The 25,198-nt window shown below is 51.8% G+C and overlaps 1 protein-coding gene and 1 pseudogene across 4 annotated transcripts; one reads left to right on the top strand and one right to left on the bottom strand.

Moving 5' to 3' along the window:
* Nucleotides 1-6,483, top strand: part of LOC136388262 (3-galactosyl-N-acetylglucosaminide 4-alpha-L-fucosyltransferase FUT3-like) — a 28,870-nt pseudogene extending 22,387 nt beyond the window's left edge.
* A 2,578-nt stretch (nucleotides 6,484-9,061) lies between these two features.
* On the bottom strand, nucleotides 9,062-24,945 carry NRTN (neurturin). 4 transcript variants are annotated; one of them, XM_066360999.1, is made up of 4 exons: nucleotides 24,519-24,945; nucleotides 17,874-17,923; nucleotides 12,311-12,486; nucleotides 9,062-9,646 (listed from the first exon to the last, which is right to left on the bottom strand). In XM_066360999.1, the coding sequence occupies exons 3-4, from the start codon at nucleotides 12,477-12,479 to the stop codon at nucleotides 9,222-9,224; spliced, it is 594 nt and encodes a 197-aa protein (XP_066217096.1). In that variant the 5' UTR covers nucleotides 12,480-12,486; nucleotides 17,874-17,923; nucleotides 24,519-24,945; the 3' UTR covers nucleotides 9,062-9,221. The 4 variants fall into 4 exon arrangements, with proteins under 4 accessions (XP_066217096.1, XP_066217095.1, XP_066217094.1 ...); XM_066360998.1 differs by lacking the exon at nucleotides 17,874-17,923 and having other exon boundaries at nucleotides 12,311-12,522; XM_066360997.1 differs by lacking the exon at nucleotides 17,874-17,923.
* Nucleotides 24,946-25,198: the final 253 nt, after the last annotated feature.

Here is a 25,198-nt window from a genome sequence, read left to right as displayed (position 1 = left end):
AAAAATAATTCGAAAGAGCCTGACCAGGTAGTGGTACAGTGGATAGAGCGTAGGACTGGGATGTGGAGGACCCAGGTTCGAGACCCCGAGTTCGCCAGTTTGAGCGCGGGCTCATCTGGTTTGAGCAAGGCTCACCAGCTTGAGCTGAAGGTCGCTGGCTCGAGCAAGGGGTCACTTGGTCTGCTGTAGCCCCCCAGTCAAGGCACATATGAGAAAGCAATCAATGAACAACTAAGGAACAGCAAAGAAGAATTGATGTTTCTCATCTCTCTCTGTTCCTGTCTGTCTGTCCCTATCTGTCCCTCTCTCTGACTCTCTCTGTCTCTGCTACAAAAAAAAAAAAAAAAAAGAATAGAAAGACCTGGCCAGGTAGCTTAGGTGGTTAGAATGTCATCCCATCAACCAATGAGTGCATAAACAAGTGGAACAACAAATTGATGTCTCTCTCTCTCTCCCTTCCTTTCTCTTAAAAATCAATAAATAACTTTTTAAAAAGATTAGAAAGATACTAGTAAAATTAATGTTAATGACATTTATTATTTCATCCAGTACATCCAGTGCATTATCTCAATATGTAATCAATATAGAAAATTATTAATGAGATATTTTACATCCTTGTTTAATATGAAGTCAGCAATCCAGAGTATATTTTTATTTATTTATTTATTTATTTATTTATTTATTTATTACAGGGACAGAGAGAGAGAGTCAGAGAGGGATAGATAGGGACAGACAGACAGGAACGGAGAGAGATGAGAAGCATCAATCATCAGTTTTTCGTTGCGACACCGTAGTTGTTCATTGATTGCTTTCTCATATGTGCCATGACTGCGGACCTTCAGCAGACTGACTAACACCCCCCCCACTCGAGCTAGTGACCTTGGGTCCATGCTAGTGAGCTTTTTGCTCAAGCCAGATGAGCCCAAGCTCAAGCTGGCAACCCCGGGGTCTTGAACCTGGGTCCTTCCGCATCCCAGTCCGATGCTCTATCCACTGCGCCACCGCCTGGTCAGGCAAGGATATCTTAAGATTGGTGCATTTTATTTTTTCTTTATTATTTTTTCTTTATTTTTATTTTTGTTTATTTTTTTTTTAGTGAGAAGAGGGAGACAGACAAACTGCAGCATGCATCTGCACAAGGTCCACAGGGCAAGCCCCCTACAGGACGATGCTCTATCCATCTGGGCATTGCTTGGCAACCGAGCTATTTTTAGGCCTAAGCAGGAGGCCCCACCAGCCATCAGCACCTGGAGCCAAGTCCCTCAAACCAAAGCAATCGAGCCACTACCAAAGGAGGAAAAGAAAGAGAGGAGGAGGGGTGGAGAAGCAGATGGACGCTTCTCCTGTGTGCTCTGACCAGGAATTGAACCCAGAACATCTACACGCTGGAGCAAGACTCTACAACTGAGCCAACTGGCCAGGGATGATTATTATTATTTTTTGTTTATTTCTTTTTTAATTTAATCATTTTAGAGAGAAGGTGGGGTGGGGGGGTAGGGACAGAAAGCATCAACTCCCATATGTGACTTGACTGGGCAAGCCCTTGGTTTTCAACCTGAGACCTCTTTGTTCCAGGTCAACACTTTATCCACTGCACCACCACAGGTCAGGCAATTTATTATTATTTTTTCAAAGCTTGTGCTCTAGCCTGACCAGGTGGTGGTGCAGTGGATAGAGCATCGGACTAGGATGCAGAGGACCTAGTGCTCAGGTCTCTAGCTTGAGCACGGGCTCATCCGGCTTGAGCACAGGTTCACCAGCTTGAGTGAGGGGTCAATGGCTTAAGTGTGGGATCATAGACATGACTCCATGATTGCTGGCTTGAGCCCAAAGGTTGCTGGATTGAGCCCAAGGTCGCTGGTTTGAGCAAGGCGTCACTCACTCTGCTGTAGCCCCCTGGTCAAGGCACATGTGAGAAAACAATTGAACAACTAAGGTCCATAATAAAGAATTGATGTTTCTCACCTCTCTTCCTCCCTGTCTGTCTGTCCCTCTCTCTGACTCTCTCTCTGTAAAAAAAAAAAAAAAAAAGCGCTTGTGCTCTTAGCTGTTGTCATCACAGGTACACTTAAAAACATTTTTCTGTATTTATTGATTTTTAGAGAGAAAGAAAGGGAGAAAGAGAAGAGAGAGAAACAGTAACACTGATCTGTTCCTATATGTTCCCTGACCAGGGATTGAACCCCACAACCTTTGTGTTGGGAGACAATGCTCTGACCAACCAAGCTATCCAGCTAGAGCCAGGTCAATGCATTTTAAATTACAATTCATTTCAGTAGTTTTCATTTCTTAGAAATTCTAGAGCAACAAACACTGTCCAATAGGGATATAATGCAAGCAATATGTATAGTTAGTATTTTTCTAGTAGCCATATTTTCATATGAAGTTTTGGCAACCTGGAGTATATTTTATTAAATTAATTTAATAATATACTTTCTTTAACCCAACACATACAAACTAGTATTATTCCAATGTGTGATCAATATAAACATTACTGAAGGTTTTTTTTTTGTTTTATGGTGGGGTTTTTTTTGGTGACAGAGACAGAGAGACACAAAGACCAAAAGGGAGAGAGATGAGAAGCATCAACTCTTCATTGCAACACCTTAGTTTCTCATTGATGGCTTTCTCATATGTACCTTGACTTGGGGGGGCTATAGCAGACTGAATTACCCCTTGCTCTAGCCAGTGACCTTGGGCTCAAGCTGGTGAGCCTTGCTCAAACCAGATGAGCCTGCGCTCAAGCCAGTGACCTCAGGGTTTGGAACCCGAGTCCTCTGTGTCCCAGTCTGTTGCTCTATCCACTGCGCCACCGCCTGGTCAGGCTTGAGATATTTTCATTCTTTTTATTATTTTTTTTTAATTTATTCTTTTTAGAGGAGAGAGAAAGAGAGAGAGAAGGAGAGGGAGAAGGTGGGAAGGAGCAGGAAGCATCAACTCCCATATGTGCCTTGACCAGGCAAGCCCAGGGTTTTGAACCGGGGACCTCAGCATTCCAGGTCAACGCTTGGTCCACTGAGCCACCTCATTCTCTTTTTCACCCCAAGTCTTGGTGTGTTCATCCCAACATACCTAATACAGACACTCAGCTTTCATTGTAGAGACTTGATCTGTCCTTGGACTCCATGAAACATGGTGGAAGAAGGCGATTTGCATATCCAACGTGTTCCAAATGTACTTAAAAGTTTTCCAGTTATTGAATTGAGAACCAGACACTGCTTTTGGTTTATTTTTACTTTTTATTTTCAAGTTGTTTTTGATTTATAGAAGAGAATAGCCATGGTTAAGTGTAGATGAGCATGAAGATCTCCACTCCTCAGACACAACAGCCACATTTCAAGGGCTCAGTAGCTATGCCGGGCTAGTGGCCAGTGAATTGGATGGTGCAGAAAGTTCTATGGGACAGTTTCGGGCTATAGATTTGAGCTCTACATACGAAGTGGGAGAGAAGTTTGGGATTACATTAAGAGGAGAGAGTTAAGGTTCTGGATCATAATGGCTCTAGTTGTGTGTATTTAGGCAAGAGACAGATGTGTCTCTCTGGGTCTCAGTTTTATCATCTGTGAGACGGGAAGTTCCAGGGCAGCAAGCCCAAGGTCTTAGATTTCCAGTCCACTGGTTGGGAACTGGGGTCTGGGAGGACTGTGTGATCGTCCATGGGGGCAGGAAAGACTGGGAATTGAGGGAAATCAGCCAGCACAGACCCAGAGGAGCTGTTTCTGAGCACTTACTGAATGTAAAACACCAAATACAGTAAATATAAAATCAAGTCCACACTGGCATCACCTAGCACTTTCTCTGCTCTCCCTGCAAACATGCCAGGCTCTCTTTCATCTCCAGACTGTTGCATTGGCTGTTTCCTCTGCCAGGAACACTCTTCTCCTTGACTCCTACTTTACCTGGTGAGCTCTTATATAACTTTCAAAACCAAATCCCACACTGGCCTGGTAGCTCAGTTGGTTGGAGCGTCATCCTTATACACCAAGGTTGAGGGTTCGATCCCCAGTCAGGGCACATAAAAGAATCAACCAATGAATGCATAAATAAGTGGAACAACAAATAATGTTTCCCTCCTTTCTCTCCAAAATCAATACATAAAAATTAAAAAAAGAAAAAGAAAAAAGAAGAACCCAATCCCATTTGCCCTTCCCAGACAGATCTTGAGATTTAAGCCTCCAGTGCACTGGGAGCCTCTTGTAATCAACTCTGTCTTCTCCCCATATTGAGGAAGAGTCTGGGGAAGCTGAGAAAGGACAGGGTCAAAGTGAGGCTTAAGAGCTGTTGGAACCTTTCCCACCTTCCATAAGAACCCATTCCCAGATAGAGAAGTCAAGTTGCCTAGTGGGTAGGAAAAAGTTGACTTGAGTCAGACTGTCTTTGTTGAAATTCCAACTCTGCCATTTCCTCACTCTGAGTCATCTGGCCTCAGTTTTCTTATCTGTAAAACAGGAATCATAACAGTGCCTACCTACCTTGGGACTCATGAATATTAACTTTGGTAACCCTGTGCACCCTCTATGTGTGGGTTATTATTTTTGTTACCAATGATACTGCCTCCACTCTTCCTCCTCCCAGCTGCTCTGACCCACAGATCCACTCTGCTGGGCCAAGACACAATATCTCTGGCACCATCATCTCCTTGGGGTGCTGTTGCAGCTGCTTTTGGCCATGTGCTTCATCTCTTACCTGCATGTGTCCCATGAGCCCATGTAGTCCCCTTAGTTGATAATGGACTCTGTCACCATAGCTCCTAATGAGTGGTCAAAGCCCTGCCAGGCCATCTCGGGGCCCCCTGCCCTCTCATTCTTGCTTCTCTGCCATGGACATAGGCAGTCAACACCCTGCAGCTGCATCCCGCTGCTCAGAGCTGTGGTCCAGCACAGTCAACTGCCAGTGGGCTGTTAACCACAGCGTGTACCCTCAGGTGGGTGCAGCCTCATACATCCTCCTGAGGTAGATACCGACCACAGGCACAGCTTCTGCTTTCCCAAGGCCGTCCGGCCAGTGCTGGGTCTGGTTCAGTCTGGAGCTGTCCAGTCACTGCCCACAGCTGAAGGCCCTGTATGGGTACTACTGTTCCACCACGTCCTACTGCAAAGACTTGGACATCTTCACGTGGCACGGTTAGCTTGAGCTGTGGCCTGGCCAGCTGGCCAACGTCTCAGCCAAGATCGAGTTGGTGGCCTTAGTGGTGTCCAACTGGAGGAAGGATTCGACCGGATGCTTTTTTTTTTTTAAACAATTTCCTTTATTTATTTATTTATTTATTTTTAAACAGAGAGTCAGAGAAAGGGATAGACAGGGACAGACAAACAGGAACGGAGAGATGAGAAGCATCAATCATTAGTTTTTTGTTGCACGTGCGACACCTTAGTTGTTCATTGATTGCTTTCTCATCTGTGCCTTGACTGTGGGCCTTCAGCGGACCGAGTAACCTTTTGCTTGAGCCAGCGACCTTGGGTCCAAGCTGGTGAGCTTTGCTCAAACCAGATGAGCCCGCGCTCAAGCTGGCGACCTTGGGGTCTCGAACCTGGGTCCTCCGCATCCCAGTTCGACCCTCTATCCATTGCGCCACCGCCTGGTCAGGCTCGACCGGATGCTTTAAGTTCATCGCAACGTGGACATGTACAGGTGCTCCCACAAGCCACTGCCCCAGACGGTAATGACTGAGTGGCTGTCCCAGTATGTTGGGGACCAAAATATAAACAGGGTGTTTTTATATTCAGGGGGCAGGTGCTGGGCCTAACCACCCATCTCACCTGCCCAGTTAACAAAGAGCTATACCTGATTATTGCTTATCCCACCCATGTTCTCCAGAAGAGGCTGGAAGTTAGTTTCTTATTGGTGTAAAGTTAGATCTAAATGCTATGGTGAGGGTTGTCTTTGAGTTGTCTTGGAAACAATTGAATTGCTAATGGACCATGTTTTTTTCCCTGAATAAAGACGGATGTGCTTCTGGGGGCCGCCATTGCATCGGCTTAGGAGCAGTAGAAACTGTTTGCCGTGCGGTCCCCCCGAACCCATCTTTATGTATATATCTTTAATTCTCTGTCTATCATTTATTTAATTCCATACCTTTTCCCGTTTGAGGACCCTGTAACAGACTTGTCGTGGCTGGACCATGACACCAGTAGAAGTTTTACCTGGCTTGCACCCCAGCTACTTCATGGAGAAGCTGTGAAAGAATGTCCTGCAGGCCTGGACCATGCCATGGTGTTGGGCCCCAGGAGGAGGAACTACAAACAATTCTTGCTGCCCGACACCTTCATCCACGTGGACAACTTCTAGAGCCTCAAGGAGCTGGCCAAGTATCTGCTAGTGCTGGACAAAGACCATACCCGCTACCTGAGTTACTTCTGCTGGCAGGAGACGCTGTAGCCTCCATCCTTCAGCAGGGTCCTGATGTCCTGCAAGGCCTGCTGGTGGCTGCACCAGAAGTCCAGCTACCAGAGAGTGACCAGCCTAGCCTCTTGGTTCCCATGAGCTGGCCAGTCTGGGGCCTCATCTGCTGGGACCTCACCTACCAGCCAGCCACTTCTGCTTTCAGAAACCTCATCTGCCAAGGACCTCACCCTACTGGGACCGGCAGAGTGGGGAGAATAAGGCCTAGAGGAAATGGGAGCCAGCCTGTCAGGTCAATGTGTGACAGGGTTAGCACAAGGGCAGGGACCACCCCTCGAAGGGCAAAGGGTAGAGAGTGTGATGCTGACGTTATGATCATGCAGGACTTGGAGCATGACCATCAACATGGGTGTGCATGGCTGTGAGCATGGGACAGAATGTGTGATGCTGTGACCTTTTTTTTTTTTGTATTTTTGTATTTTTCTGAAGCCAGAAACGGGGAGGCAGTCAGACAGACTCCCGCATACGCCCGACCGGGATCCACCCGGCACGCCCACCAGGGGGCGATGCTCTGCCCCTCTGGGGCGTCGCTCTGTTGCGACCAGAGCCACTCAAGCGCCTGGGGCAGAGGCCATAGAGCCATCCTCAGCGCCTGGGCCAACTTTGCTCCAATGGAGCCTTGGCTGTGGGAGGGGAAGAGAGAGACAGAGAGGAAGGAGAGGGGGAGGGGTGGAGAAGCAGATGGGCGCCTCTCCTGTGTGCCCTGGCCAGAAATTGAACCCGGGACTCCTGCATGCCAGGCCGAGGCTCTACCACTGAGCCAACCGGCCAGGGCTACCTTTTTATTCTAAAGAGTGGTGACTTTGACAGTGCCCCTCTCCATGTGCGCAGCTCTGAGTATGAATGACAACTGAGTATGTAAGCATGTTGGCTGTGGGTCTGCATGTGATCCTGTCTGCTAAGCCTTGTATGGGTGGCAGTGTCTGTTCCGTGTGTGTGTGTGTGTGTGTGTGTGTGTCTGTGTTTGTGTGGCATGAGCTGAGAACCCCCGCCCCAGGGGTCTGTTTACATTTCAATTATTTGGCAAGCTAAGCCAGAGCTCTGTGGTTGGGATGCTGGGTCTGGGTGGGAGACAGGGAGGCTGAGGTCCCGGGAGACGGGGGTGGGGGGGGTGGGGGTGTACACACACACACACACACACACACACATCACACACATACATGGCAGCCAAGCTTCAGGGGCCACAAACCCAGTCTTCGAGGCCAATTTCCCTGCTGTGTCCTGAGCTCAGAAACATCCCTCTTTGAGGCTCAATCCACCTAGGATGGAGAAACTAAGACTTACCTTCTTTACTGTCTGGGAACTTCAGCCTTTCTGCCACACCGGGCTGAGTCAGCCTAAACAGTGGAGGAATCCACCACCACAAACCTCAGAGTCAGAAAACTGTGGGAGTGGGCAGGGACCCCAGCCAGCCTCTATCCTGAAACTGCTTTCCAAGTAGACCACCCACTAGCTGGGGCCTGGCTGCCAAGCCATGCTCTTGGAGCTCCATGTAAGTCCTGCCTGTTAGCTGCCTCAAGTTTCTCTAGCTGTAACCAGGGCCCTGGTGAGCAGGGAGCTGAGGAATGTTCCTCCTTAGCTAAGTGAGCCTTCTTGGGGGCAGCTTCTGATTTAAGCCTCCCAGCGTCTGAACAAGGATTGGGTCTGGAAAGGATGAGATGGTTGGAGGGTGGTCCTGAACTCAGATGTGTGGGAAAGAGGAGAGGAGCCAGTCTAGGGAAGCAGTAAAAGAGAAAGGGGGGTGTTCCCTTGGGAGCCCCCAGTCTGAGGGGTTGGAGGGAAAGGGTCCCCACGCTCTGGTCTTTTGGGTGCTAGTCCCGAGTTGGCAGCACCCGCCCCTTCACCCGCCCCTCTTCAGACCCTGGGACCCACCGATCCCTCCCTGTGCTCTGGAAACTCAACACCCGGAGCCTTTCCTGGGCCTGCCAAGCATCAAGGTGACACCGCGGGCAAATCTAAACACCGCACAGTGCTTTTTCCATCCTCCGCGGGGGCCCGTCATAAATCCCCCCTCAAGCTCTGGCCAGGGTTTTTATGGCCCAGAATCTAGATCCCTCGGGACTTGCTCTGCCCCCGGCAGGCGCCGGTTTTAGGCTGGACGGAGCTGGCGCCCTCCCCAGACCTATCCCCACAGGGAGATAGGCAGCGCACATGTATTTTTAACTAGGAAAAGGAGATAGTGGCTTAGAGTTCACTCTTCTGAGGGCTGCTTCAGCGTTAAGATGCCCTTCGGGTGAGGGAGGCCCAGACCCTCCAGGATCTCATCTCCGCTTCTACAGAGTGACGCCCCCTTCCCTCCCCAAAAGCACACATTGTGTGGAGGTGGGGATGGGGACCTCAGTCTTATCTACATTGTGACTCCATCTTCCTTCCCCAGAAACATCTTGCTGGGATGGGACACACTAGGGAGGAGCACAGTGACCTGCAGGGAGGTGGAAAGGACCTTCCCTGACAACATCGCCCTAATTCTCCCACTTGTACCACGGAAACAGGACTCTCTTTGAATCTTTACCCTCCAAAACAAAGAAGATCTCCCCACCATCCTGCAGTGATACGTGCACCTATCCCCCTTTTCCCAATGGAGATGTCACCACTTCCCCACAATCCTCCTGCCCCTCCAAGAGGTGTACACCACCGGTGCGCACAATCAAGCCCTGGCTCGATTTTCCACACTTTATTTATCTCTGTACAGTTATCACAAGAGTCTCGAGGCCTCGACAGCATCTTCTGCGCACGGGCAGTCTGTTGCGGGAGAAGATCTTGGGTACCTTCGGGGCAGATGAAGTGGCCGCAGTCTGGCCCGGATGGGTGAGGTAGGGTCACACGCAGGCGCACTCGCGCGCCGAAAGCTCGTGCACCGTGTGATAGCGGCTGTACGTGTCCAGGAATGACACTTCGTCCTCGTAGGCCGTCGGGCGGCAGCACGGCTGCGCACGTACCCTCTCCCGCCGCACGCGCCGCCGCTGGCGCAGGCGCCGCAGGCCCAGGTCATAGACACGCACGGCCGCCTCACATACGCCTGCGCAGTAGCGGAACAACACCGTCTCGTCCGACGTGTAGCCCAGGCCCAGCTCGCTCACGCGCACCTCGAGCTCGCGCAGCCCGCACGGCCGCGTTCCCGACCGCGCGCGCGCCCGCCGCCGCCGGGACCCCTCCCGACGGCGCGAACTCGGGAACCGCTCGGCCCAGGGCGTCAGCTCGCTCAGCTCCACAGCGTCCGGGACGCCCTGCAGCAGTGCACGGTCTGCGAGGAAAGAGAGAGAAGGGGGTGGAGGGTCAGTTGGTGGGCGGGAGGGAGCCCCCTACCCTCGCTGTCAGCGTACAAAAACTGAACTGTGCTGGGACACTGGTGCGCTAGTGTATCTCCCAAATTCTTGCCCATGCACCTTCTCTGGGTGGTGTTGGAGGGGTGCATATCCAGACCCCCACTCTGAGCCTCCAAGGTTACCAATACCTCACTCTGGACCCTGCCCCTATGTTGAGATGCTCAGAGCCTGGCTAACTTTTTTGAGTGCCCTGGACCACTTTCCAGCCTGCCCCACCTGAGCTGAGCTTATCTGGGTCTCAGCCCCTCTGGGCACCCCCCTGAACACTGGATCCGATCCCCATGCTGCTGCTCCAGGACACTGACACATCCTCTCTGACCAGTGTTGGTCAGACCAACACTGAGATTGGGGGGACCTCTGCTTCCCCCACCCCAACCCCTCACCCTTTAGCTGAGCACTGTGAGTTTCTGCCTCCCACGGGTCCCCATCCAAAGTTCCCATATCTTCTCTGAGTTCCTGGGCTGCTCACCAACCCCACCCTGTCCCTACTGCTCTACCATGCAGTGGGACTCAGTTTCCCCATCTAGAAGTCAAACCAAGTTGTTTCAGCTTCTCAGAACACTCTGAGGCCTACATGTGAGACCTATGTGAGGATCCCACCCCATGGGGTGGCAGCAGCTATTGTCAGGGTCACATTCATGCTATACATAAGGAAACTGGGCACCCAAAGGGGCAGAGACTTGGCCAAGGCCACACCAGTAGCAGATGGCAGTGAGAGAGACAAACCAAGACAGCATTCTTCCTACTTCCATCAAGTGCCCAAGTTCAGTCCTCTTCTCCCACAACTGCTAGGAGGTGCCCAGAGTCACAGAATCCCAGAGTCCCATAGCCTAAATTTATTTCTCAAGAGACTGGCCCTGCTCTGGTATAGTAAGTCCTTATTTAACATCTCTGCGGCAAAACAACAAAGAATGAAACCAGTTTACCAAAGGCTAAATGATATAAGCAAGAGTTAAATGCCTATGGTATTTCATCATTATAACAAAACTATATTCAAGAAAATGACTTTATTCGAGGACCTGTTGTACTCTGCAGCCCTGGGAGAGAAGAGCAGACATTGGAATGGCTGGCAGGAGGCTCTCAGCCAGACAGGTTGCAGTCATCCCGAGGTTAGCTCTCAGCCTCCCCCAAGGCTAGCACACCTGGCGGTCAAAACAAGTCGCTTACTGGGAAGCCTGAGGGGGAGAGAGTGTCTGTCACCCTGGGGATGTCTGTTTCCACTGGAGGTCACAGAAAGCGGACTAGCCCAGGTTCTTAACCTAGTCTTGCCAGTCACCTTGTACAACTTCAGGCAGGTGATGGTCCTGCTGTGCCAGTTTCCCTGTCTGGCTTGCAGAGTCCCTGCTGTGGTTGTGGCTGGGAGGGTGGAAAGTGGGGGTAGACTAAGCAGCCTTTTCCAAGTTCTTGAAGCCCAGGGCAGGACTGGGATAGCCAGCATGGTTTGCTCTGAGGTTAGGTTTGAGCCTGGCTCACTTCTGGGGCCTAAAATTTCACCATTTAATGTGCACACCCCAAGGTGTGCATCTAGAGTTATTTGGGGATTTGCCAGATGAAATACAGATGCCCAGTTAAATTTGAATTTCAGATAAACAGTGAATAATCTTTTAGTATATCTGTTCCTGCACGCCTGGCCACGTGCACAGGGTCTGGAATGCAAAGAGATGAGAATGCTCCCTCCTCCCTCCCCAAAGTCTGAAATTCCACCATCAGCGCATTAGTCCCAGGGCCTAGAACATTAGGCCTTGGGGGATCAGTACAGCTAGGCCCAGGGACGAGATACAGGACTGGCAGGCACCCACCCATGGATGGAGACCTTTCCTAGGGGATTCCACCATTGGTACTTTGGTCCCAGGTCCTGGAATGCTAGCTTTTGGGGGCCCCACCATGACTCTGGGACCCAGTGTCCTGGAAAGGACTTTGCAGCCCACAAAGGCAAGTGATGCAGGCAGAAGTGAAGTCCGTGCTGGAGGCCACCCTTGTCCACTGTGAAGACAAGAAAGGACTGTGTGGTCTGGCAGGGCTGGCATGCACACAACCCCCACCTGCAGTCGCCATGCATGCACCCAACTCATGCCTACACCCCAATCACCCATACCGGCACACCATGTGGACATTTGAGCACACAAACAAAGTTGGGACCCACGCAGAACTTGTAGAGGGCAGGCACCAGGGGCATGGGGGGAGTTGGACCAGGTGGCCATGCTGCCAGAGTCTAGATTTCTGTTTCCAAATCTTTCTCTGTCTCCGCTCTTCCTGGTCCTTATCAACTCATGTAGGTCACTGGGGCCATGGGTCCAGCCTTCCCCTCCCCTTGCTGTGCTGTGGGGGGCCACCCAGCTAAGTTCCTCGGCCTAATCTCCATCTGGCCCCCTGGTCCCTGAAGAACAGAGCCTAATTCCTTGTGACAGCTGAACCAAGAGACCCCAGTTCCCAGGAACCTGCCAGGCCACTGGGAGATTTGCACCCTCCCTCCACACCATCTTTAAAAAGCCTCTGTGGCCTGGTTCCACTGCCTGAAATTCCACCAGTATGGCCGCCCTTATGTTCGGGGTATCTGACCCAAGACCAGGGGAAGGGCTTACACTGGGCCAGGCGAGTGATCCGGGTGTCCAGGGTGCGAGGTGGTCGGCGGAGCGGGGCTAATGCGGGTCCAAGGTGGTGGCTGAGGAGCAAGCCGTTCCGACACATCCAGATGGAGAGCACAGAGCTGCAGAGAACCGAGGCCAAGGCCGCTGCCTTCCAGCGCTGCATCCTCGGCCTGCGGGCATGGGACGGTCAGCCAAACGGCCTCAGTCTGCCAGGCAACAAATGGGCACAAGGTACTGGGGACACAGTGGAGCCCCTGAATTTGAACCACTGCTGCTTAATTATCAATAATAATAGGCACGATTCAGGAAGGAACCACCAAATATGGTTGTGAAAAATGCTACTAAGGCCCTGGCTGGATAGTTTGGTTCGAGCATTGTTTCAATATAGAAAGGTAGCCAGTCCGATCCCGTCAGGGCATATACAGAAACAGATTGATGTTTCTGTCTCTTTCTCTCTCTCTCAAATCAATAAATACATTTTTAAAAAGAGGAAGATGCAACCCTGGCCGGTTGGCTCAGCAGTAGAGCGTCGGCCTGGTGTTTGGAAGTCCCGGATTCGATTCCTGGTCAGGGCACACAGGAGAAGCGCCCATCTGCTCCACCCTTCCCCCTCTCCTTCTTCTCTGTCTCTCTCTTCCCCTCCCACAGTCAAGGCTCCACTGGAGCAAAGTTGGCCCGGGCGCTGAGGATGGCTGCATGGCCTCTGCCTCAGGTGTTAGAATGGCTCAGGCAGCAAAAGAGCAACGCCCCAGATGGGCAGAGCATCACCCCCTGGTGGGTATGCCGGGTGGATCCTGGTCGCGCACATACGGGAGTCTGTCTGACTGCCTTCCGCTTCTAACTGTGGAAAAATAAAAGGAGAAAAATGCTGCTAAGGAGGGGGTGGGTACTGTGCCAGGGGTATGCCCCATCTGGGGATCTCAGAGTTCTTTCTTTCTCCTTCCTTCCTTCCTTCCTTCCTTCCTTCCTTCCTTCCTTCCTTCCTTCCTTCCTTCCTTCCTTCCTTCCTCCCTCCCTCCCTCCCTCCCTCCCTCCCTCCCTCCCTCCCTCCCTCCCTCCCTCCCTCCCTTCCTTCCTTCCTTCCTTCCTTCCCTTTCCTTCCTTCCTTCCCTTTCCTTCCTTCCTTCCTTCCTTCCTTCCTTCCCTTTCCTTCCTTCCTTCCCTTTCCTTCCTTCCTTCCCTTTCCTTCCTTTCTTTCTTTCTTTCTTTCTTTCTTTCTTTCTTTCTTTCTTTCTTTCTTTTTTTACAGAGATAGAGTCAGAGAGAGGGATAGATAGGGACAAACAGACAGGAACGCAGAGAGATGAGAAGCCTCAATCAGTTTTTCATTGTGGCACTTTAGTTGTTCATTGATTGCTTTCTCATATGTGCCTTGACTGTGGGGCTACAGCAGACCGAGTAACCCCATGCTCAAGCCAGCGACCTTGGGTCCAACCTGGTGAGCTTTGCTCAAACCAGATGAGCCCGCACTCAAGCTGGCTACCTCGGAGTCTCACACCTAGGTCCTCCACATCCCAGTCCGACACTCTACCCACTGTGCCACCGCCCGGTCAGGCCCAGAGTGCTTTCTTGAGAGTTAAGAAAAGTTGAGATTTGAACATAGGATTCAGCTCAGCAGAAAAGAGTGGCATCTCAGGCAAGGGGAACAGCCAGTGCAAATATACTGAAGCTGAACGAGGCTTGGCCAATCCAGCCAGGAGGCTGGGTTGGCTGGAGCCCAGTGAGTTCAGGGAAAGAGTGAACAGTAAAGTCATTTCCCAGCAGGGGGCACTGTAGGACAAGGGTGGCCAGGAGCCCTGGTGCTTAGAAGGCAGTCTGCGAGGCAGGAATTCTGGGGTTGAGATTTTGTTCCCTACATATGATTTCCTTGGGAGTGATTTACTGCCCCTTTCAGATCCTGGGTTTACTCTCCAGACAGATAAACTGATGCCCAGAAAGGGACTGTGATGAGCCAAAGCCGCTCTTGATCCATTTTCAAGATGTCGCACAAGCTGGTCCTTCCACCCAGAGCACTCTCCTTTCCCTCTCGACTCCCGTTCCCCTCTCAGTCTCAGCTTGGACCAACCCCACCACCACCAAGAAGCCTTCCCTGACTGTCCCCCGCCCCAGGTCCTAAGCGTCCCCCACTAGGATACCCATTACCTGGTGCTTAGTGCATACAGTAGGTTTAATAAGCCTGGTGCACCCAACCCCCAACCGTGTCCGACTTGCTCCCCACTCCCTGGCAGCCCCTAGCCCGCGTTTACATTCCCCCACCCGGCTGCCTGGTGCCGGCCCGCGCGGGGCCTGGCGACAGGCCCGGTGTAAACATTTACACAGAGCGCTGAAAGCCAGGCTGGACGCGGGTCAGCGACTGGGTTTGGCCATGGGGTGCCGGGCGTCCCCAAGCGCGCACCTCAGATAATAGGCTGCTCGCCCAGGGGCGAAACAGTTATTTGCGTATTGTTTGCATTTTATTTGCATGTGCTTTGCGTAGCTCCGGCCGGGCGTGGTTACGCAGTGCTCTCCTCCAGTCGTACGCACGACCTACACCCACCAGACAGTAACGGGGCATTTGTTAAGTGCCTGCTGTATATCAGACTGGTCTATACCAGACCCGGCGCTGAGCCCACCAGAGAGGCACTATTATCTCCATTTTACAGCTGAGGAAACTGAGGCACAAAACAGATTGGGAGGGGCTCATTCAAAGGACATTGGTTAGAAATGGACCGGAGATTGGAAGGCAGGTTCTTTAACAAGACTCACGTCACAGGGGCTGGGCTGTGCTTGAGAGCAAATGCTGTGGAGTTACCCAGAGGACTTGCCATTATTATTATTGTTGTTGATTTTAGAAAGATAAGAAGGGAGAGAGTGAAAGAAACGTTTTTTTGTTGTTGTTCCACTTATTTATGCATTCAGTGGTTGATTCTTGTATGTGCCCTAAAGAATGGAAGCCACAACCTTGGCAAATTGGAAGGATGCTCTAACCAATTGAGCAACCCACCCAAGGCCAATTTGCCACTATTTGAAATCACAATTTTTATTACTGTTGGTGGTCATGGTGGTGGTAGAAAATGAGCTCCCAGACATAGGGGTACATAAACAAATCCTGAGCTAGCAGGATATCTGAGGGCAGAGCACTTGCAAAGGCCCTGGGGCAGGACGAGGCTTGTCTTATTGAAAGAACAGGGAGGCGCCAGCCTGGCTAGAGCAGAGTGAGGGAGGGGAGGTGACAGGGCGGGTTATGTAGGACCTTGTGGGCTGTGGGAGAATATTTCCTTCTCAAGGTTATGCAGCAAGCAGAGGTCAGCCTGTTTGTCTGGTGCCAAAACCCACCCCCTCTATTTTTTTTTAATGTTTATTTTATTGATCTTAGAAGAAGGGATAGAGCAGGGAAAAGACAGGAACATCTGTTCTATGTGACCTGACTGGGGATCAAACCAGCAACCTCTGCACTTCAGGACAATTCTCTAACCAACCAAACTATCCAGCCAGGGCTATTCTTTATTTTTTAATTGATTTTTTTCTTTAAAGAGAGAGGAAAGAAAGTGAGTAGCATCAGCTTATGATTGTTTCACTTTAGTTGTGCATTGATTGCTTCTCATACGTGCCATGACGTGGGGACTTAAGTCAGTGACCTTGGGCTCAAGCCAGCGACTCTAGGCTTTCAAGCCAGCAACCTTTGGACTCAGGCTGGAGACCTTGGAACCAACTTGATCCTGCACACAAGTCAGCGACCTCAGGGTTTTGAACCAGTGACCTCAGGGTTTCAGGTGGACAATCTGTCCACTGTGCCACTATGGGTCAGGTCCACCCCCCTTATTCTTTTTTTTTAAAGATTTTATTTATTGATTTTAGAGAGGGGAGGGTGGGGTGGAGCAAGAAATATCAACTCATAGTTGCTTCACTTTAGTTGTTCATTGCTTGCTTGTATGTGATTTGACCAGGCAAGACCAGGGTTTTGAACTGCAACTTCAACATTCCAGGTCAATGCTCTATCCACTGTGCCACCACAGGTCAGGCACCCGCTTTATTCTTAAAGAGCACCTACTTTATAGCAGATTCTGTTTTACAAACAGCACATATTAAGTCATTTCAACCTCACAAGAGTCTTTATCCCCATTTAACAGATGCAGAAACTAGGCCTTGAGTAGTCACATGACTTACCCAAGGTCACTGAACTGAGATTAGAACTCTGGTGGCCTCCGCCCCTGGGAGGGGGAGACAGCAGGGAAACCCACCAGAGCTCAAGACCTCAGGTGGGCATGCTTTCTCTTGACCCTAACACCTTGTTTCCTCTCACACCCAAGTCTTGGAATAGTGTGCCTCAGATTCCCTGTTAGGCTGGAACAAGTCCCCTGCACAGTACCAGACTGTGGTCCTCTGTCTCTGTTAGGGGCTTAAGAGGGGGCTGAAAAGGTGGATGAGACACTAGCCAAGAGATGACCTAGCCATAGGAGTCCCCCAACAGTGGCCTTGAAGCTATATTCCCCCTCCCAGAGCTCTGATGGGGGACAGGAAGGCAGGTGGGCTGTCAGAGAGGGGGCCCAGCAAGTCAGCTGATAAGCATTGGTTAACAATGGGCCTTTCTGTAAGGGGGTCACCCAACTGGTTTGTCTCTGGCACGGACCTGACTTGGAGGGGGTGATGCGGGTGTGGCTGAGGGCACAGGGGAGAGGCTAGGTCTGCTTGTGTAATGGAGGTGTGGACCTGGGCAGGTGGGGGCCTCACAGCACTTTGAGGCTCACACTCATTCACACCCATTCTTACAATTCCACAAACTATCCCACTCATACACTTCCAAACATATTCCATTTACACACTCAGTGTTTTCACACAATCATCCCTTTGGACATTTTTATATACAATAAAACCCTCACATTCAAATACTTGAACACTATGACATACACATTTAGGAGTTCTTACACTTACACTTAAACATGATCACACACATACACTAGGGTTTCACACTCCTACTCAAACATTATCATACACTTGGATGTTTTTGCCCTAAATCTTCAAACATTTCACATATATTTGAACACAATCACACACTCCTGTTTACTCACACACATACTCGAGCATTACAACACTCACAGACTAATGCTTCACACCTACTTGGTCATTTTTAGACTCATGCTTTATGACACTTGCACACTACCATGTGCACATGCTACTGTTTCACACTCATGCACTTTCACACTTTGGCATTTTACATTACATTTGAACATGATCACACTTGAACACTACCATGCTCACACAGTAGTGTGATTCTGCATTCCGGGTACATGTTCACAGACACAGGGGCACACACATGAACACAGCCTCAGTGATGTTGGGCCCAGACTGCAAAGGTCCCAGGGGAACAGTGACCAGCACAAACACAGTGGGCTGTGAGATAGGCATATGAAAGTGGAGGAAGCAGAATGACCCAGGGGAGAACCGCCCTGACCACTGGTATACCTGGGCCAGGTCCACACCTGCTGGCATCTCAGGTGCTGCCCACACTGCTCAGACAGGGACTAGCCTGTTCCCTTTCCAGCCCTCAGACAATGTCCAGACCCTAGAGAGTCCTCACCATCAGTGGAGTTGAGCACCCTTTCTTCTTGTGGGTCAGGCCAGTCTGAACTGCAACAAGAAGAACTAAAGCTAGATCTCCACCTCTAGCTGGAGGCCACAGAGTCCCCAGGGGCTGGGTGGGCAGGGAGGGGAATCAGGCTCAGAGAGAGGTGATGCGTAGCCCAAAGTCACACAACTAGGTAGTTCCTTCCAATCATCCAAGGAGCAGTCAAGGTGAGAGTGTATGGGTGTTTCCGGCAGCTTCCTTGTTGATGCCAAGAAATGCTGCTCATTATCCTGGTGTCCAGACAACACCCTGGGCTCCACCTCTCCACAGAGCTTCCCAGGGACATTTTCCAGGAATACCTATTCCCAGGGTTAATAGCTTAATAGCCTCTATCCTACAGAGCTCCTGGCCTCAGGGAGGTACCTGCTTCATGCTTGTTCCCAGGGACAGGAAGGATGGAAAGTGACACCTCCCTCAATCTACTCATTCCTCTAGTGTGGGGGAGGCCTGGAATTGGGACCTGTCACCATTAGGCAAACTCCTACTCATCCTTCAAAGCCCTAGCTGCTAAAGCCCCTCCTCCAGGAAGCCTTCCCCGCTCCCCATCTTGGACCCTGGCCACAGATCCTTCCCTCTTGCCCAGCCCTGAAGCATAGTGTCTATGTCCGTGTCTGTCTTTTCTGGAGTACGGGCTTCTGGAGGGGCAGTCTAATTCTGGATATGCTCTCCCTCCCAGAGCATGCCCATGTCTTTCCCTTCCCCATTCCCTCTTCTTTCCCCACAGGCAGGCATGCATCTCCTAATTATACGGGTCCCCACAAGACTTGCAACCAGGGAGCAATCAATGGGCAGTGGTAGCTCATCCTGGGCTAACCCCTGAACCTCTCTCCAAGGTTCCCTTTTCTCTGACTTCCCAGTGTAGGCTCCTTTCTTTTCCATAACACTTCTAGAGAGCGAAAAGCAGCCCACGTAGTCATTCTCCTGTTGCTTCTTCTATTCTAGTCCCTTCTTTGTTTCACTGTCCCAGCTTTAATAAATGTACTCTCAAAATAAAAGAAATAATAATTCTGTTCATAGAGGCAGGAGCCAGCTGCAGCTCCCTCATCTCTATGCTTTTGGTGCCTCCTTCCACGTGCATCCTTCTCTTTCCTTTCCACCTCACTCCCGGCCACATCCCTCGCCTTCCTGTGACTTGGTTTCCTCATCTTTAGAAAGTGTCCAAAGGGGGCCACCCAGCACCATGGGAATGCCAAGAAGGACCTGGGAGAGCTTCATGGGGTGGCTAGTTGGACTGTCATTACCACCCACAGGCTGGGCGAGCCAGACTGAGGCTCTATGGGCAGACATGGGGGTGGCCTGCACACTCGAAGAAGGGCAAGTGTCTGCGAACAATGCAGCACGTGGACTCCAGACAGTTGAGTTTAGATTCCTGCTCTGCCTCTTCCTGACTGGGTAACATGTGCTCCTCCTGTTTCTCTGTTTCCCTAGCTGTACAATGGACTGCCCCAGACACCCTCCCTCATTTGGAGGGCCATATATTTAACTCAGTGAAGTTCTGTAGACCCTGCTGACAGCAACAGCTTGGCCCGGCCCTTGGACACTCTTGTTTGCATGCCTGTGCCTCTGTTTCCCCCATCAGTAGTGCTGACAGCTCCAGAGCTGGTAGCTGGGCCTATTCCTAGGATAGCCCTGCTTGTCTCCTTTTCCCCAGATGGCCTCTGGGAGTTCCCTGGGAAGCCAATGATGGGGCAACTGAGGCCCCATGATGGGTAGGACTTGAGCTTCTCTTAAGGCAAGACTCAATAGTTCTATAAAACAAGAAACAAATTCTTCAGCCCACAAAAATGTGTCCCTTCCCTCAGAGGGCCCCAGGGCCCAGCCCCACCCCATGGTTGGAACGGGGAGCCCAGGGCAATCTTGAGCTGGCGACACACATCTGGGGATAAACCAGGAACATCTGGCTAGCACAGCTGGTTCCGATGCTTCGTCTGCAGAGGCTGAAGGCCAGCCTATGGGACAGCCTCATGGAGGGCACAGTCACAGACAACCCCAGCAAACCCTTCCAGGCCTGGCCAACGGTGGGGCTGTAGCCTCTCTTCTTCCTCCAAACCAGGAGTTGCCTGCTGCCCACATGCTTGCACCATCCCTGGCTTCCTGCCACTCTGAGAATCAAGTGTCAGCCCCTGAGCTTGTCTTAAGGGGCTCTGGGTTTGTCTTTGTCAAAGTGCAGCTGAGGGGTGGACAGACAGTGAGAGTGACTTCTGGGGAGGATGCACTGGTTGCTTTGTGATGATAATAATAATAGCTCATAGTAATCCTAGCAAACAATGTTACTGCTATAGGTACTTTGCATGTAATGACACATAGCGAGGTATGGACTATTTTATTCTCATTTTGTAGATGGGAAAACTGAGGTTCAAAGAAGTGAAGTGACTTGCTTAGGGTCAAACAGAATGTAAGTGGCCAACCTGGAATCTGAACTCAAGTAATTGGGCAAACTCCTACTCATCCCTCAAAGCCCCAGCCCCAACACTCCCTACTCCACATTTTCAACCACTGTACCATATGGCCTCTCCAACAACAATGACATTAACACCAGCAATGTTGGCTATTCCATTTATTTAGTGCCAAGCACTGTACTAAGGGATTTCCATATTTAATTCTTTCCACAGTCTCTGGAAAAGATGTTATTATTAGCCCCATTTTCCACACAGGGAAACTGAGGCTTGGAGAGGTAGAGTGACTTGTTCAAATAAGTAGATGAGCTGCAGTTGAACCTGGGTCTGACTCCAGACTTGTTCTCTCAATGCCTCTACAACCCTTGGACTCTTAGGCAACAGGTGTAATGCTGGGGAGAGAGGAGACATGAGGAGGATTTGATAGTCTCTGCTGTTTAGGAAAAAGTGGGCCTGAGCTTCAGGAAAGTAAGTGTTTTCCTTAAAGACACACAGCAGAGCAGAACTAGCAAGTAAACAAAGGGCCAGATGGCAGAAAGCCCAGACTTCCAGGCTGGGCTCTGCCCCTAACACATTAACTTAGCAAACACTTACTAAGCCCCTACTGTGTGCCTGGCCAGGCAGGGAATTCAGGATGACCAAGGCCAGCCAGGGCCTCACCCTGACAACTCACGGTCAATCAGAGCAATGAATAATAAATAGGAAATAAATATGGTAATTTAGATGTTGACTATGCAACAACAAAAAATTAAATGAGGTGAGGCAATGACTGGGGGTTGCTTTAAGGTTGAGTGGTCAAGAAGTGCTTCTCAGAAAAGTCAGCTGCCTGACCTGTGGTGGCCCAGTGGATAAAGCGTCGACCTGGAAATGCTGAGGTCGCCAGTTCGAAACCCTGGGCTTGCCTGGTCAAGGCACATATGGGAGTGGATGCTTCCTGCTCCTCCCCCCATTCTCTCTCTCTCTCCTCTAAAATGAATAAATAAAAATTTAAATAAAAAAAAAAGAAGAGGCAGCAATTGAGCTAGGACCAAGCGAAGATATGGGGAGAGTGTTCCAGGTGGAGGAAACTGCAGGGGCAAAGGCTTGGAGGCAGGACTGTGCCTGTTCAAGGTGTCCAGTATGACTGGAGGGACAGAACCAAGGACAGTGCAGGGAGTTGAGGTGGGAGAAGTCACAGGGGCCCTGTGACCTGCCTGCAGGATCAGTCCTCCATTTTCCACCAGTGCCTGGAGACCTCTTCCTGCATCCACTTCTGCCTTCTCAGGAAGGCTGAGCTAGGGAGTGTGAATGTGTATATGACAGTGTGTCTTTGGCTCAGGGTTACAGCTTTTCGAACCCACGGACCCACCATATCTAGCCTAGCCTGCTGCAGCTGGCCTGTAAAATTCCCACCTTGACCACACCAGGCCGGTCTGGAGCTGGTCCCACAGGCGTCTGGGGTTGGCAGGAGGGGGCTCCCTGGGGTAGGATAACAGGATCAGCCTAATGAGGCCTGGCACAGGACACAGCTGAGCAGCTGGCGTGGGGCCCAGTGGGTGACATGAAGGATGTGGGTCTTCTGAGAGTACTCAGAACATCACAGAATGCTCGTCAATGGACAGAAAGGGAAACTGAGGCACAGAACCGAGGCACAGCTCAAACTCTAACACTAGTTTCCTGGAAACTACAGTACCTAAATAACTTTTCCCCAAGTTCAAGTGTTGCCTCAGGTCCCCAAAACACTGAGCTATTTAGGCATGAATGGTGACCTCTCTCTGGGCCTCACTTTCCCCAAATGACAAGTGAGATCCACCTGTTGTCAGCAGGAGCCCGTCTCTAATTGCTTCCTGCCCCGGACCTCTCTGCCTCACCTTGGGAGACCAAGAAACACACATCTTCAGAGGAATCCCATAGCTCCTCAGCAAAGATGGCCAGGCCCACCAACACCATATGCATTAAAGACCCATTACTCTCTTCTGTATTTCTAGTCCTCACCTCCAGTAACCTGCCTTTTAATGCCCCAGCCCTGTGTTCCTTCTGCTAACCTTTCAGAACAGTTTCTCCTCACATTCACCCTGGCACTGAGGATTTGCCACAACCAGCCAGTCTATTTTTTCCTGCCTCTAGATCTTTGCCTATGTAGTTCCCATCACTTGTAATGACCGATGTTTTCCCACTTAGAAAACTCCTACTTGGTCTTTGCCGGTTGGCTCAGTGGATAGAATGTTGGCCTGGTGTGCAGATGTCTTGGGTTCAATCCCTGGTCAGGGCACACGTAAGAAGTGACTGTCTATTTCTCTTCCCCTCCCTCTGCCCGTTCTCTTTCTCTTCCCCTTTTGCAGCCAGTAGCTCAATTGGTTTGAGCATCAGCCCAGGCACTGAGAATAGCTCAATTGGTCTGAGTGTCGGCCTCAGGCACTGAGAATAGCTTGGTTGATTCGAGCATCAGCTCCAGATGGCAGGAACTGGGTGGATCCCAGTCAGGGTGCATGCGGGAGTCTCTTTATCTCCCCTCCTCTCACTTAAAAAACAAAAAACAACATCCTATCCATCCTTCACAGTCCCAGCTCCAATATTCCTCCTTTAGGAAGTCTTCCCTGACTGCCCTTCCATAAGATAGAGCCTTTGTTCCCCATTCCAGGCTCCGCCCTTGTTCTAAGTCTGTTGCCCTTGAAGGACTGGGCTCAGGATCCTTGAAACCAAACAGTTAGCCATACCATTGCTGTCCAACAAACATTTGTTGAAACAATCTCTTGATTGTGTCTTTGTGCCTGGATACAAACTGTTTGATTCCTTCTCCCACCCTAGACTTTTTATGTCCTATGTCCTCTGCTCCCTCCCTGAAAACTGAGGCCTGAAACTTGAGGGACAAGCATAGATGGTGGAATTTCAGACACTGCACCCCCTGCAGAGAGGGGCTGTTTGGTTTTCTTCCCTGTACCCAGCTTTTTGCCACTTGCTGAGGACAGGTTGGAAGGGCCAGGAGTGGCTTTGAAATCCCCATCCTCAGGAGTCCAGGGATAAAGGGAGTTGGGAGGGGTGTTCAAAGGGCCACAAGGCATGGGGCTGAGGGTGGGGAAAAGCTGGCAAAGCTGGGAGTCTTCCCTCCACTGACATCCGCCTAGACCAAGTCACACCCTATTGGGGCTTCCTCAGCCTGGGGCACTTGAAGACAGACAAAGAATGTCATGGAACACAGAAGGATGTTAGTCAGGGAGAGGGCAGGGTGGGCAAGCCGGGTGAGGAAAATCAAGGGTCCAGCTTCCTTGCCCCTTCCAGGCCCCTGGCCATGCTCCCCAGATCTGGATTGGTAGCCCAGCCTTGCAGGTAACCACAGACCCACTAAGCAAGGCCAGTGGCACCACAATATATCCTGTTGCTTCCTGGGAAGGGGACAGGGGTGACAGCAACCCCTGCGAGTGGCCATTTTCCCTCCAGTCCCATCCCAAACCTGCCCACCGTCTGCAGCCCCCTGGTCTGATGAATCCTAACCACCAAACTGTTTCTCTTGGAAGAATTCTGAGGTTATCCTGAGCAAGATAATGCCTCTTTTTAAAAGCAAGAAAACGAGGCACAGCCCCCTCTTCTTCAAATCCGGTTTTTGCCCTTAAGGACCCCCGGCCAAAGAAGGGTTTTCGCGCCCTCTTGTGGCTGAACAACGGCTCCAGGAGCCAAGAGAGCCGGGCCCGTAGGGAGGACACCGTGTCCCCGGCGGCGGCGGCGCGCAGGGAACGCGGCTGGAACGCGCCACTGACAGATGTTTACTTCTGCATGCAGCTGGGCCGCGACGGCAGCCCCCAGCCCAGGGTCCGCGAGATCCGAAAGCCCGCCACAGCCCCTTGTAGACCAAAAGGCATAAGGTGTCCTAAAGGCTGGGGTGGGGATTCCGGCTGCCTCCGCTCCCACTTTCCTTCAGACGCACACACGGAGGTCGGAGAAGGCAAAGGTGTGCCCGCTCCGTCGGACAGGGTCACCCCCACCTCAGCCTGCACCAGATCCTGACTTGGAGAAGAACTTAAGATCGCCCTTCCCTTCCCACCCCTCTGCCACACGCGGACCTGTTGTCCCTTGACCCCATCCTCATATATACGCGGGTTCTCGGCTCCCGGAGGGAAGCTACTGGTTTACCTCGAGTCTCTAGGAGCCCTACAGACCCCCGTACACTGGACTGGTTCTCCCCTCAACTCGGGTCCCCTGTGGGCCCCAACTTGCCCTTGCTTACCTGCTGGGGCTCCCGACTACCCGTCAGTGGCGGCCGCGACTGCTGCCCGCGCCGGCCCCAGCCCCTGCCCCTGCCGCCGCCGCCGCGACCGCCATTCGGGCCGCCTGGGCCCGTGGCGCCTGGGGGGGCCCGGGCCGAAGGGGGCGGCCGCGGTGGGGGCGCGGCGCGGGCCGGCCCATGGGCCCCCCACCTCCGGTCTCGCTCAGCCGCGGGTTGCGGCCATCCTGGTCGCGCGGGGGCTGATGAGTGCCCTGGACGGCCTGCGGCTCGGAGGACGCGGGGAGCACACGGACGGCGCGGGCGGATTTGGTGCGCGGCGTGGGGCTCCTGGACAGCAGAGCGAGGGGCCCGGGCGCTCGGAGCCGCTTCAAGGCGCGCTCTCCCGCCGCCTCCGCCACGGACCGCTCGGCCGGCGAGGGGCCGGAGGCGGGGCTGGGGGCGGGGCCAAGGGCGGTGGCTCGGGTTTCCCGGGACTTGAGCCGCTGTCGCCCCGCCCCCGCCCGATGGGGCCAGAGAAGCACAGGTGGTAGGAGAGCCAGGGCCACAGAGCCCTCCTAGACGGCGATCTTCCCGGGTCCCGAGGAACCCGGCACCGCTTCTGTGGGAACGCGGGTCCCAAAACACCCCTTCCTCAAGTGTCTCTCCTGAGATAAGAGCCACAGCGCCCCGACGCCAGTGCC

Source organism: Saccopteryx leptura, chromosome 1, assembly GCF_036850995.1.
Source record: "Saccopteryx leptura isolate mSacLep1 chromosome 1, mSacLep1_pri_phased_curated, whole genome shotgun sequence".
Lineage (NCBI taxonomy): Eukaryota > Metazoa > Chordata > Mammalia > Chiroptera > Emballonuridae > Saccopteryx > Saccopteryx leptura.
Note: the sequence above shows the minus strand (reverse complement) of the source record. Positions and strands in the feature narration are given on the sequence as shown.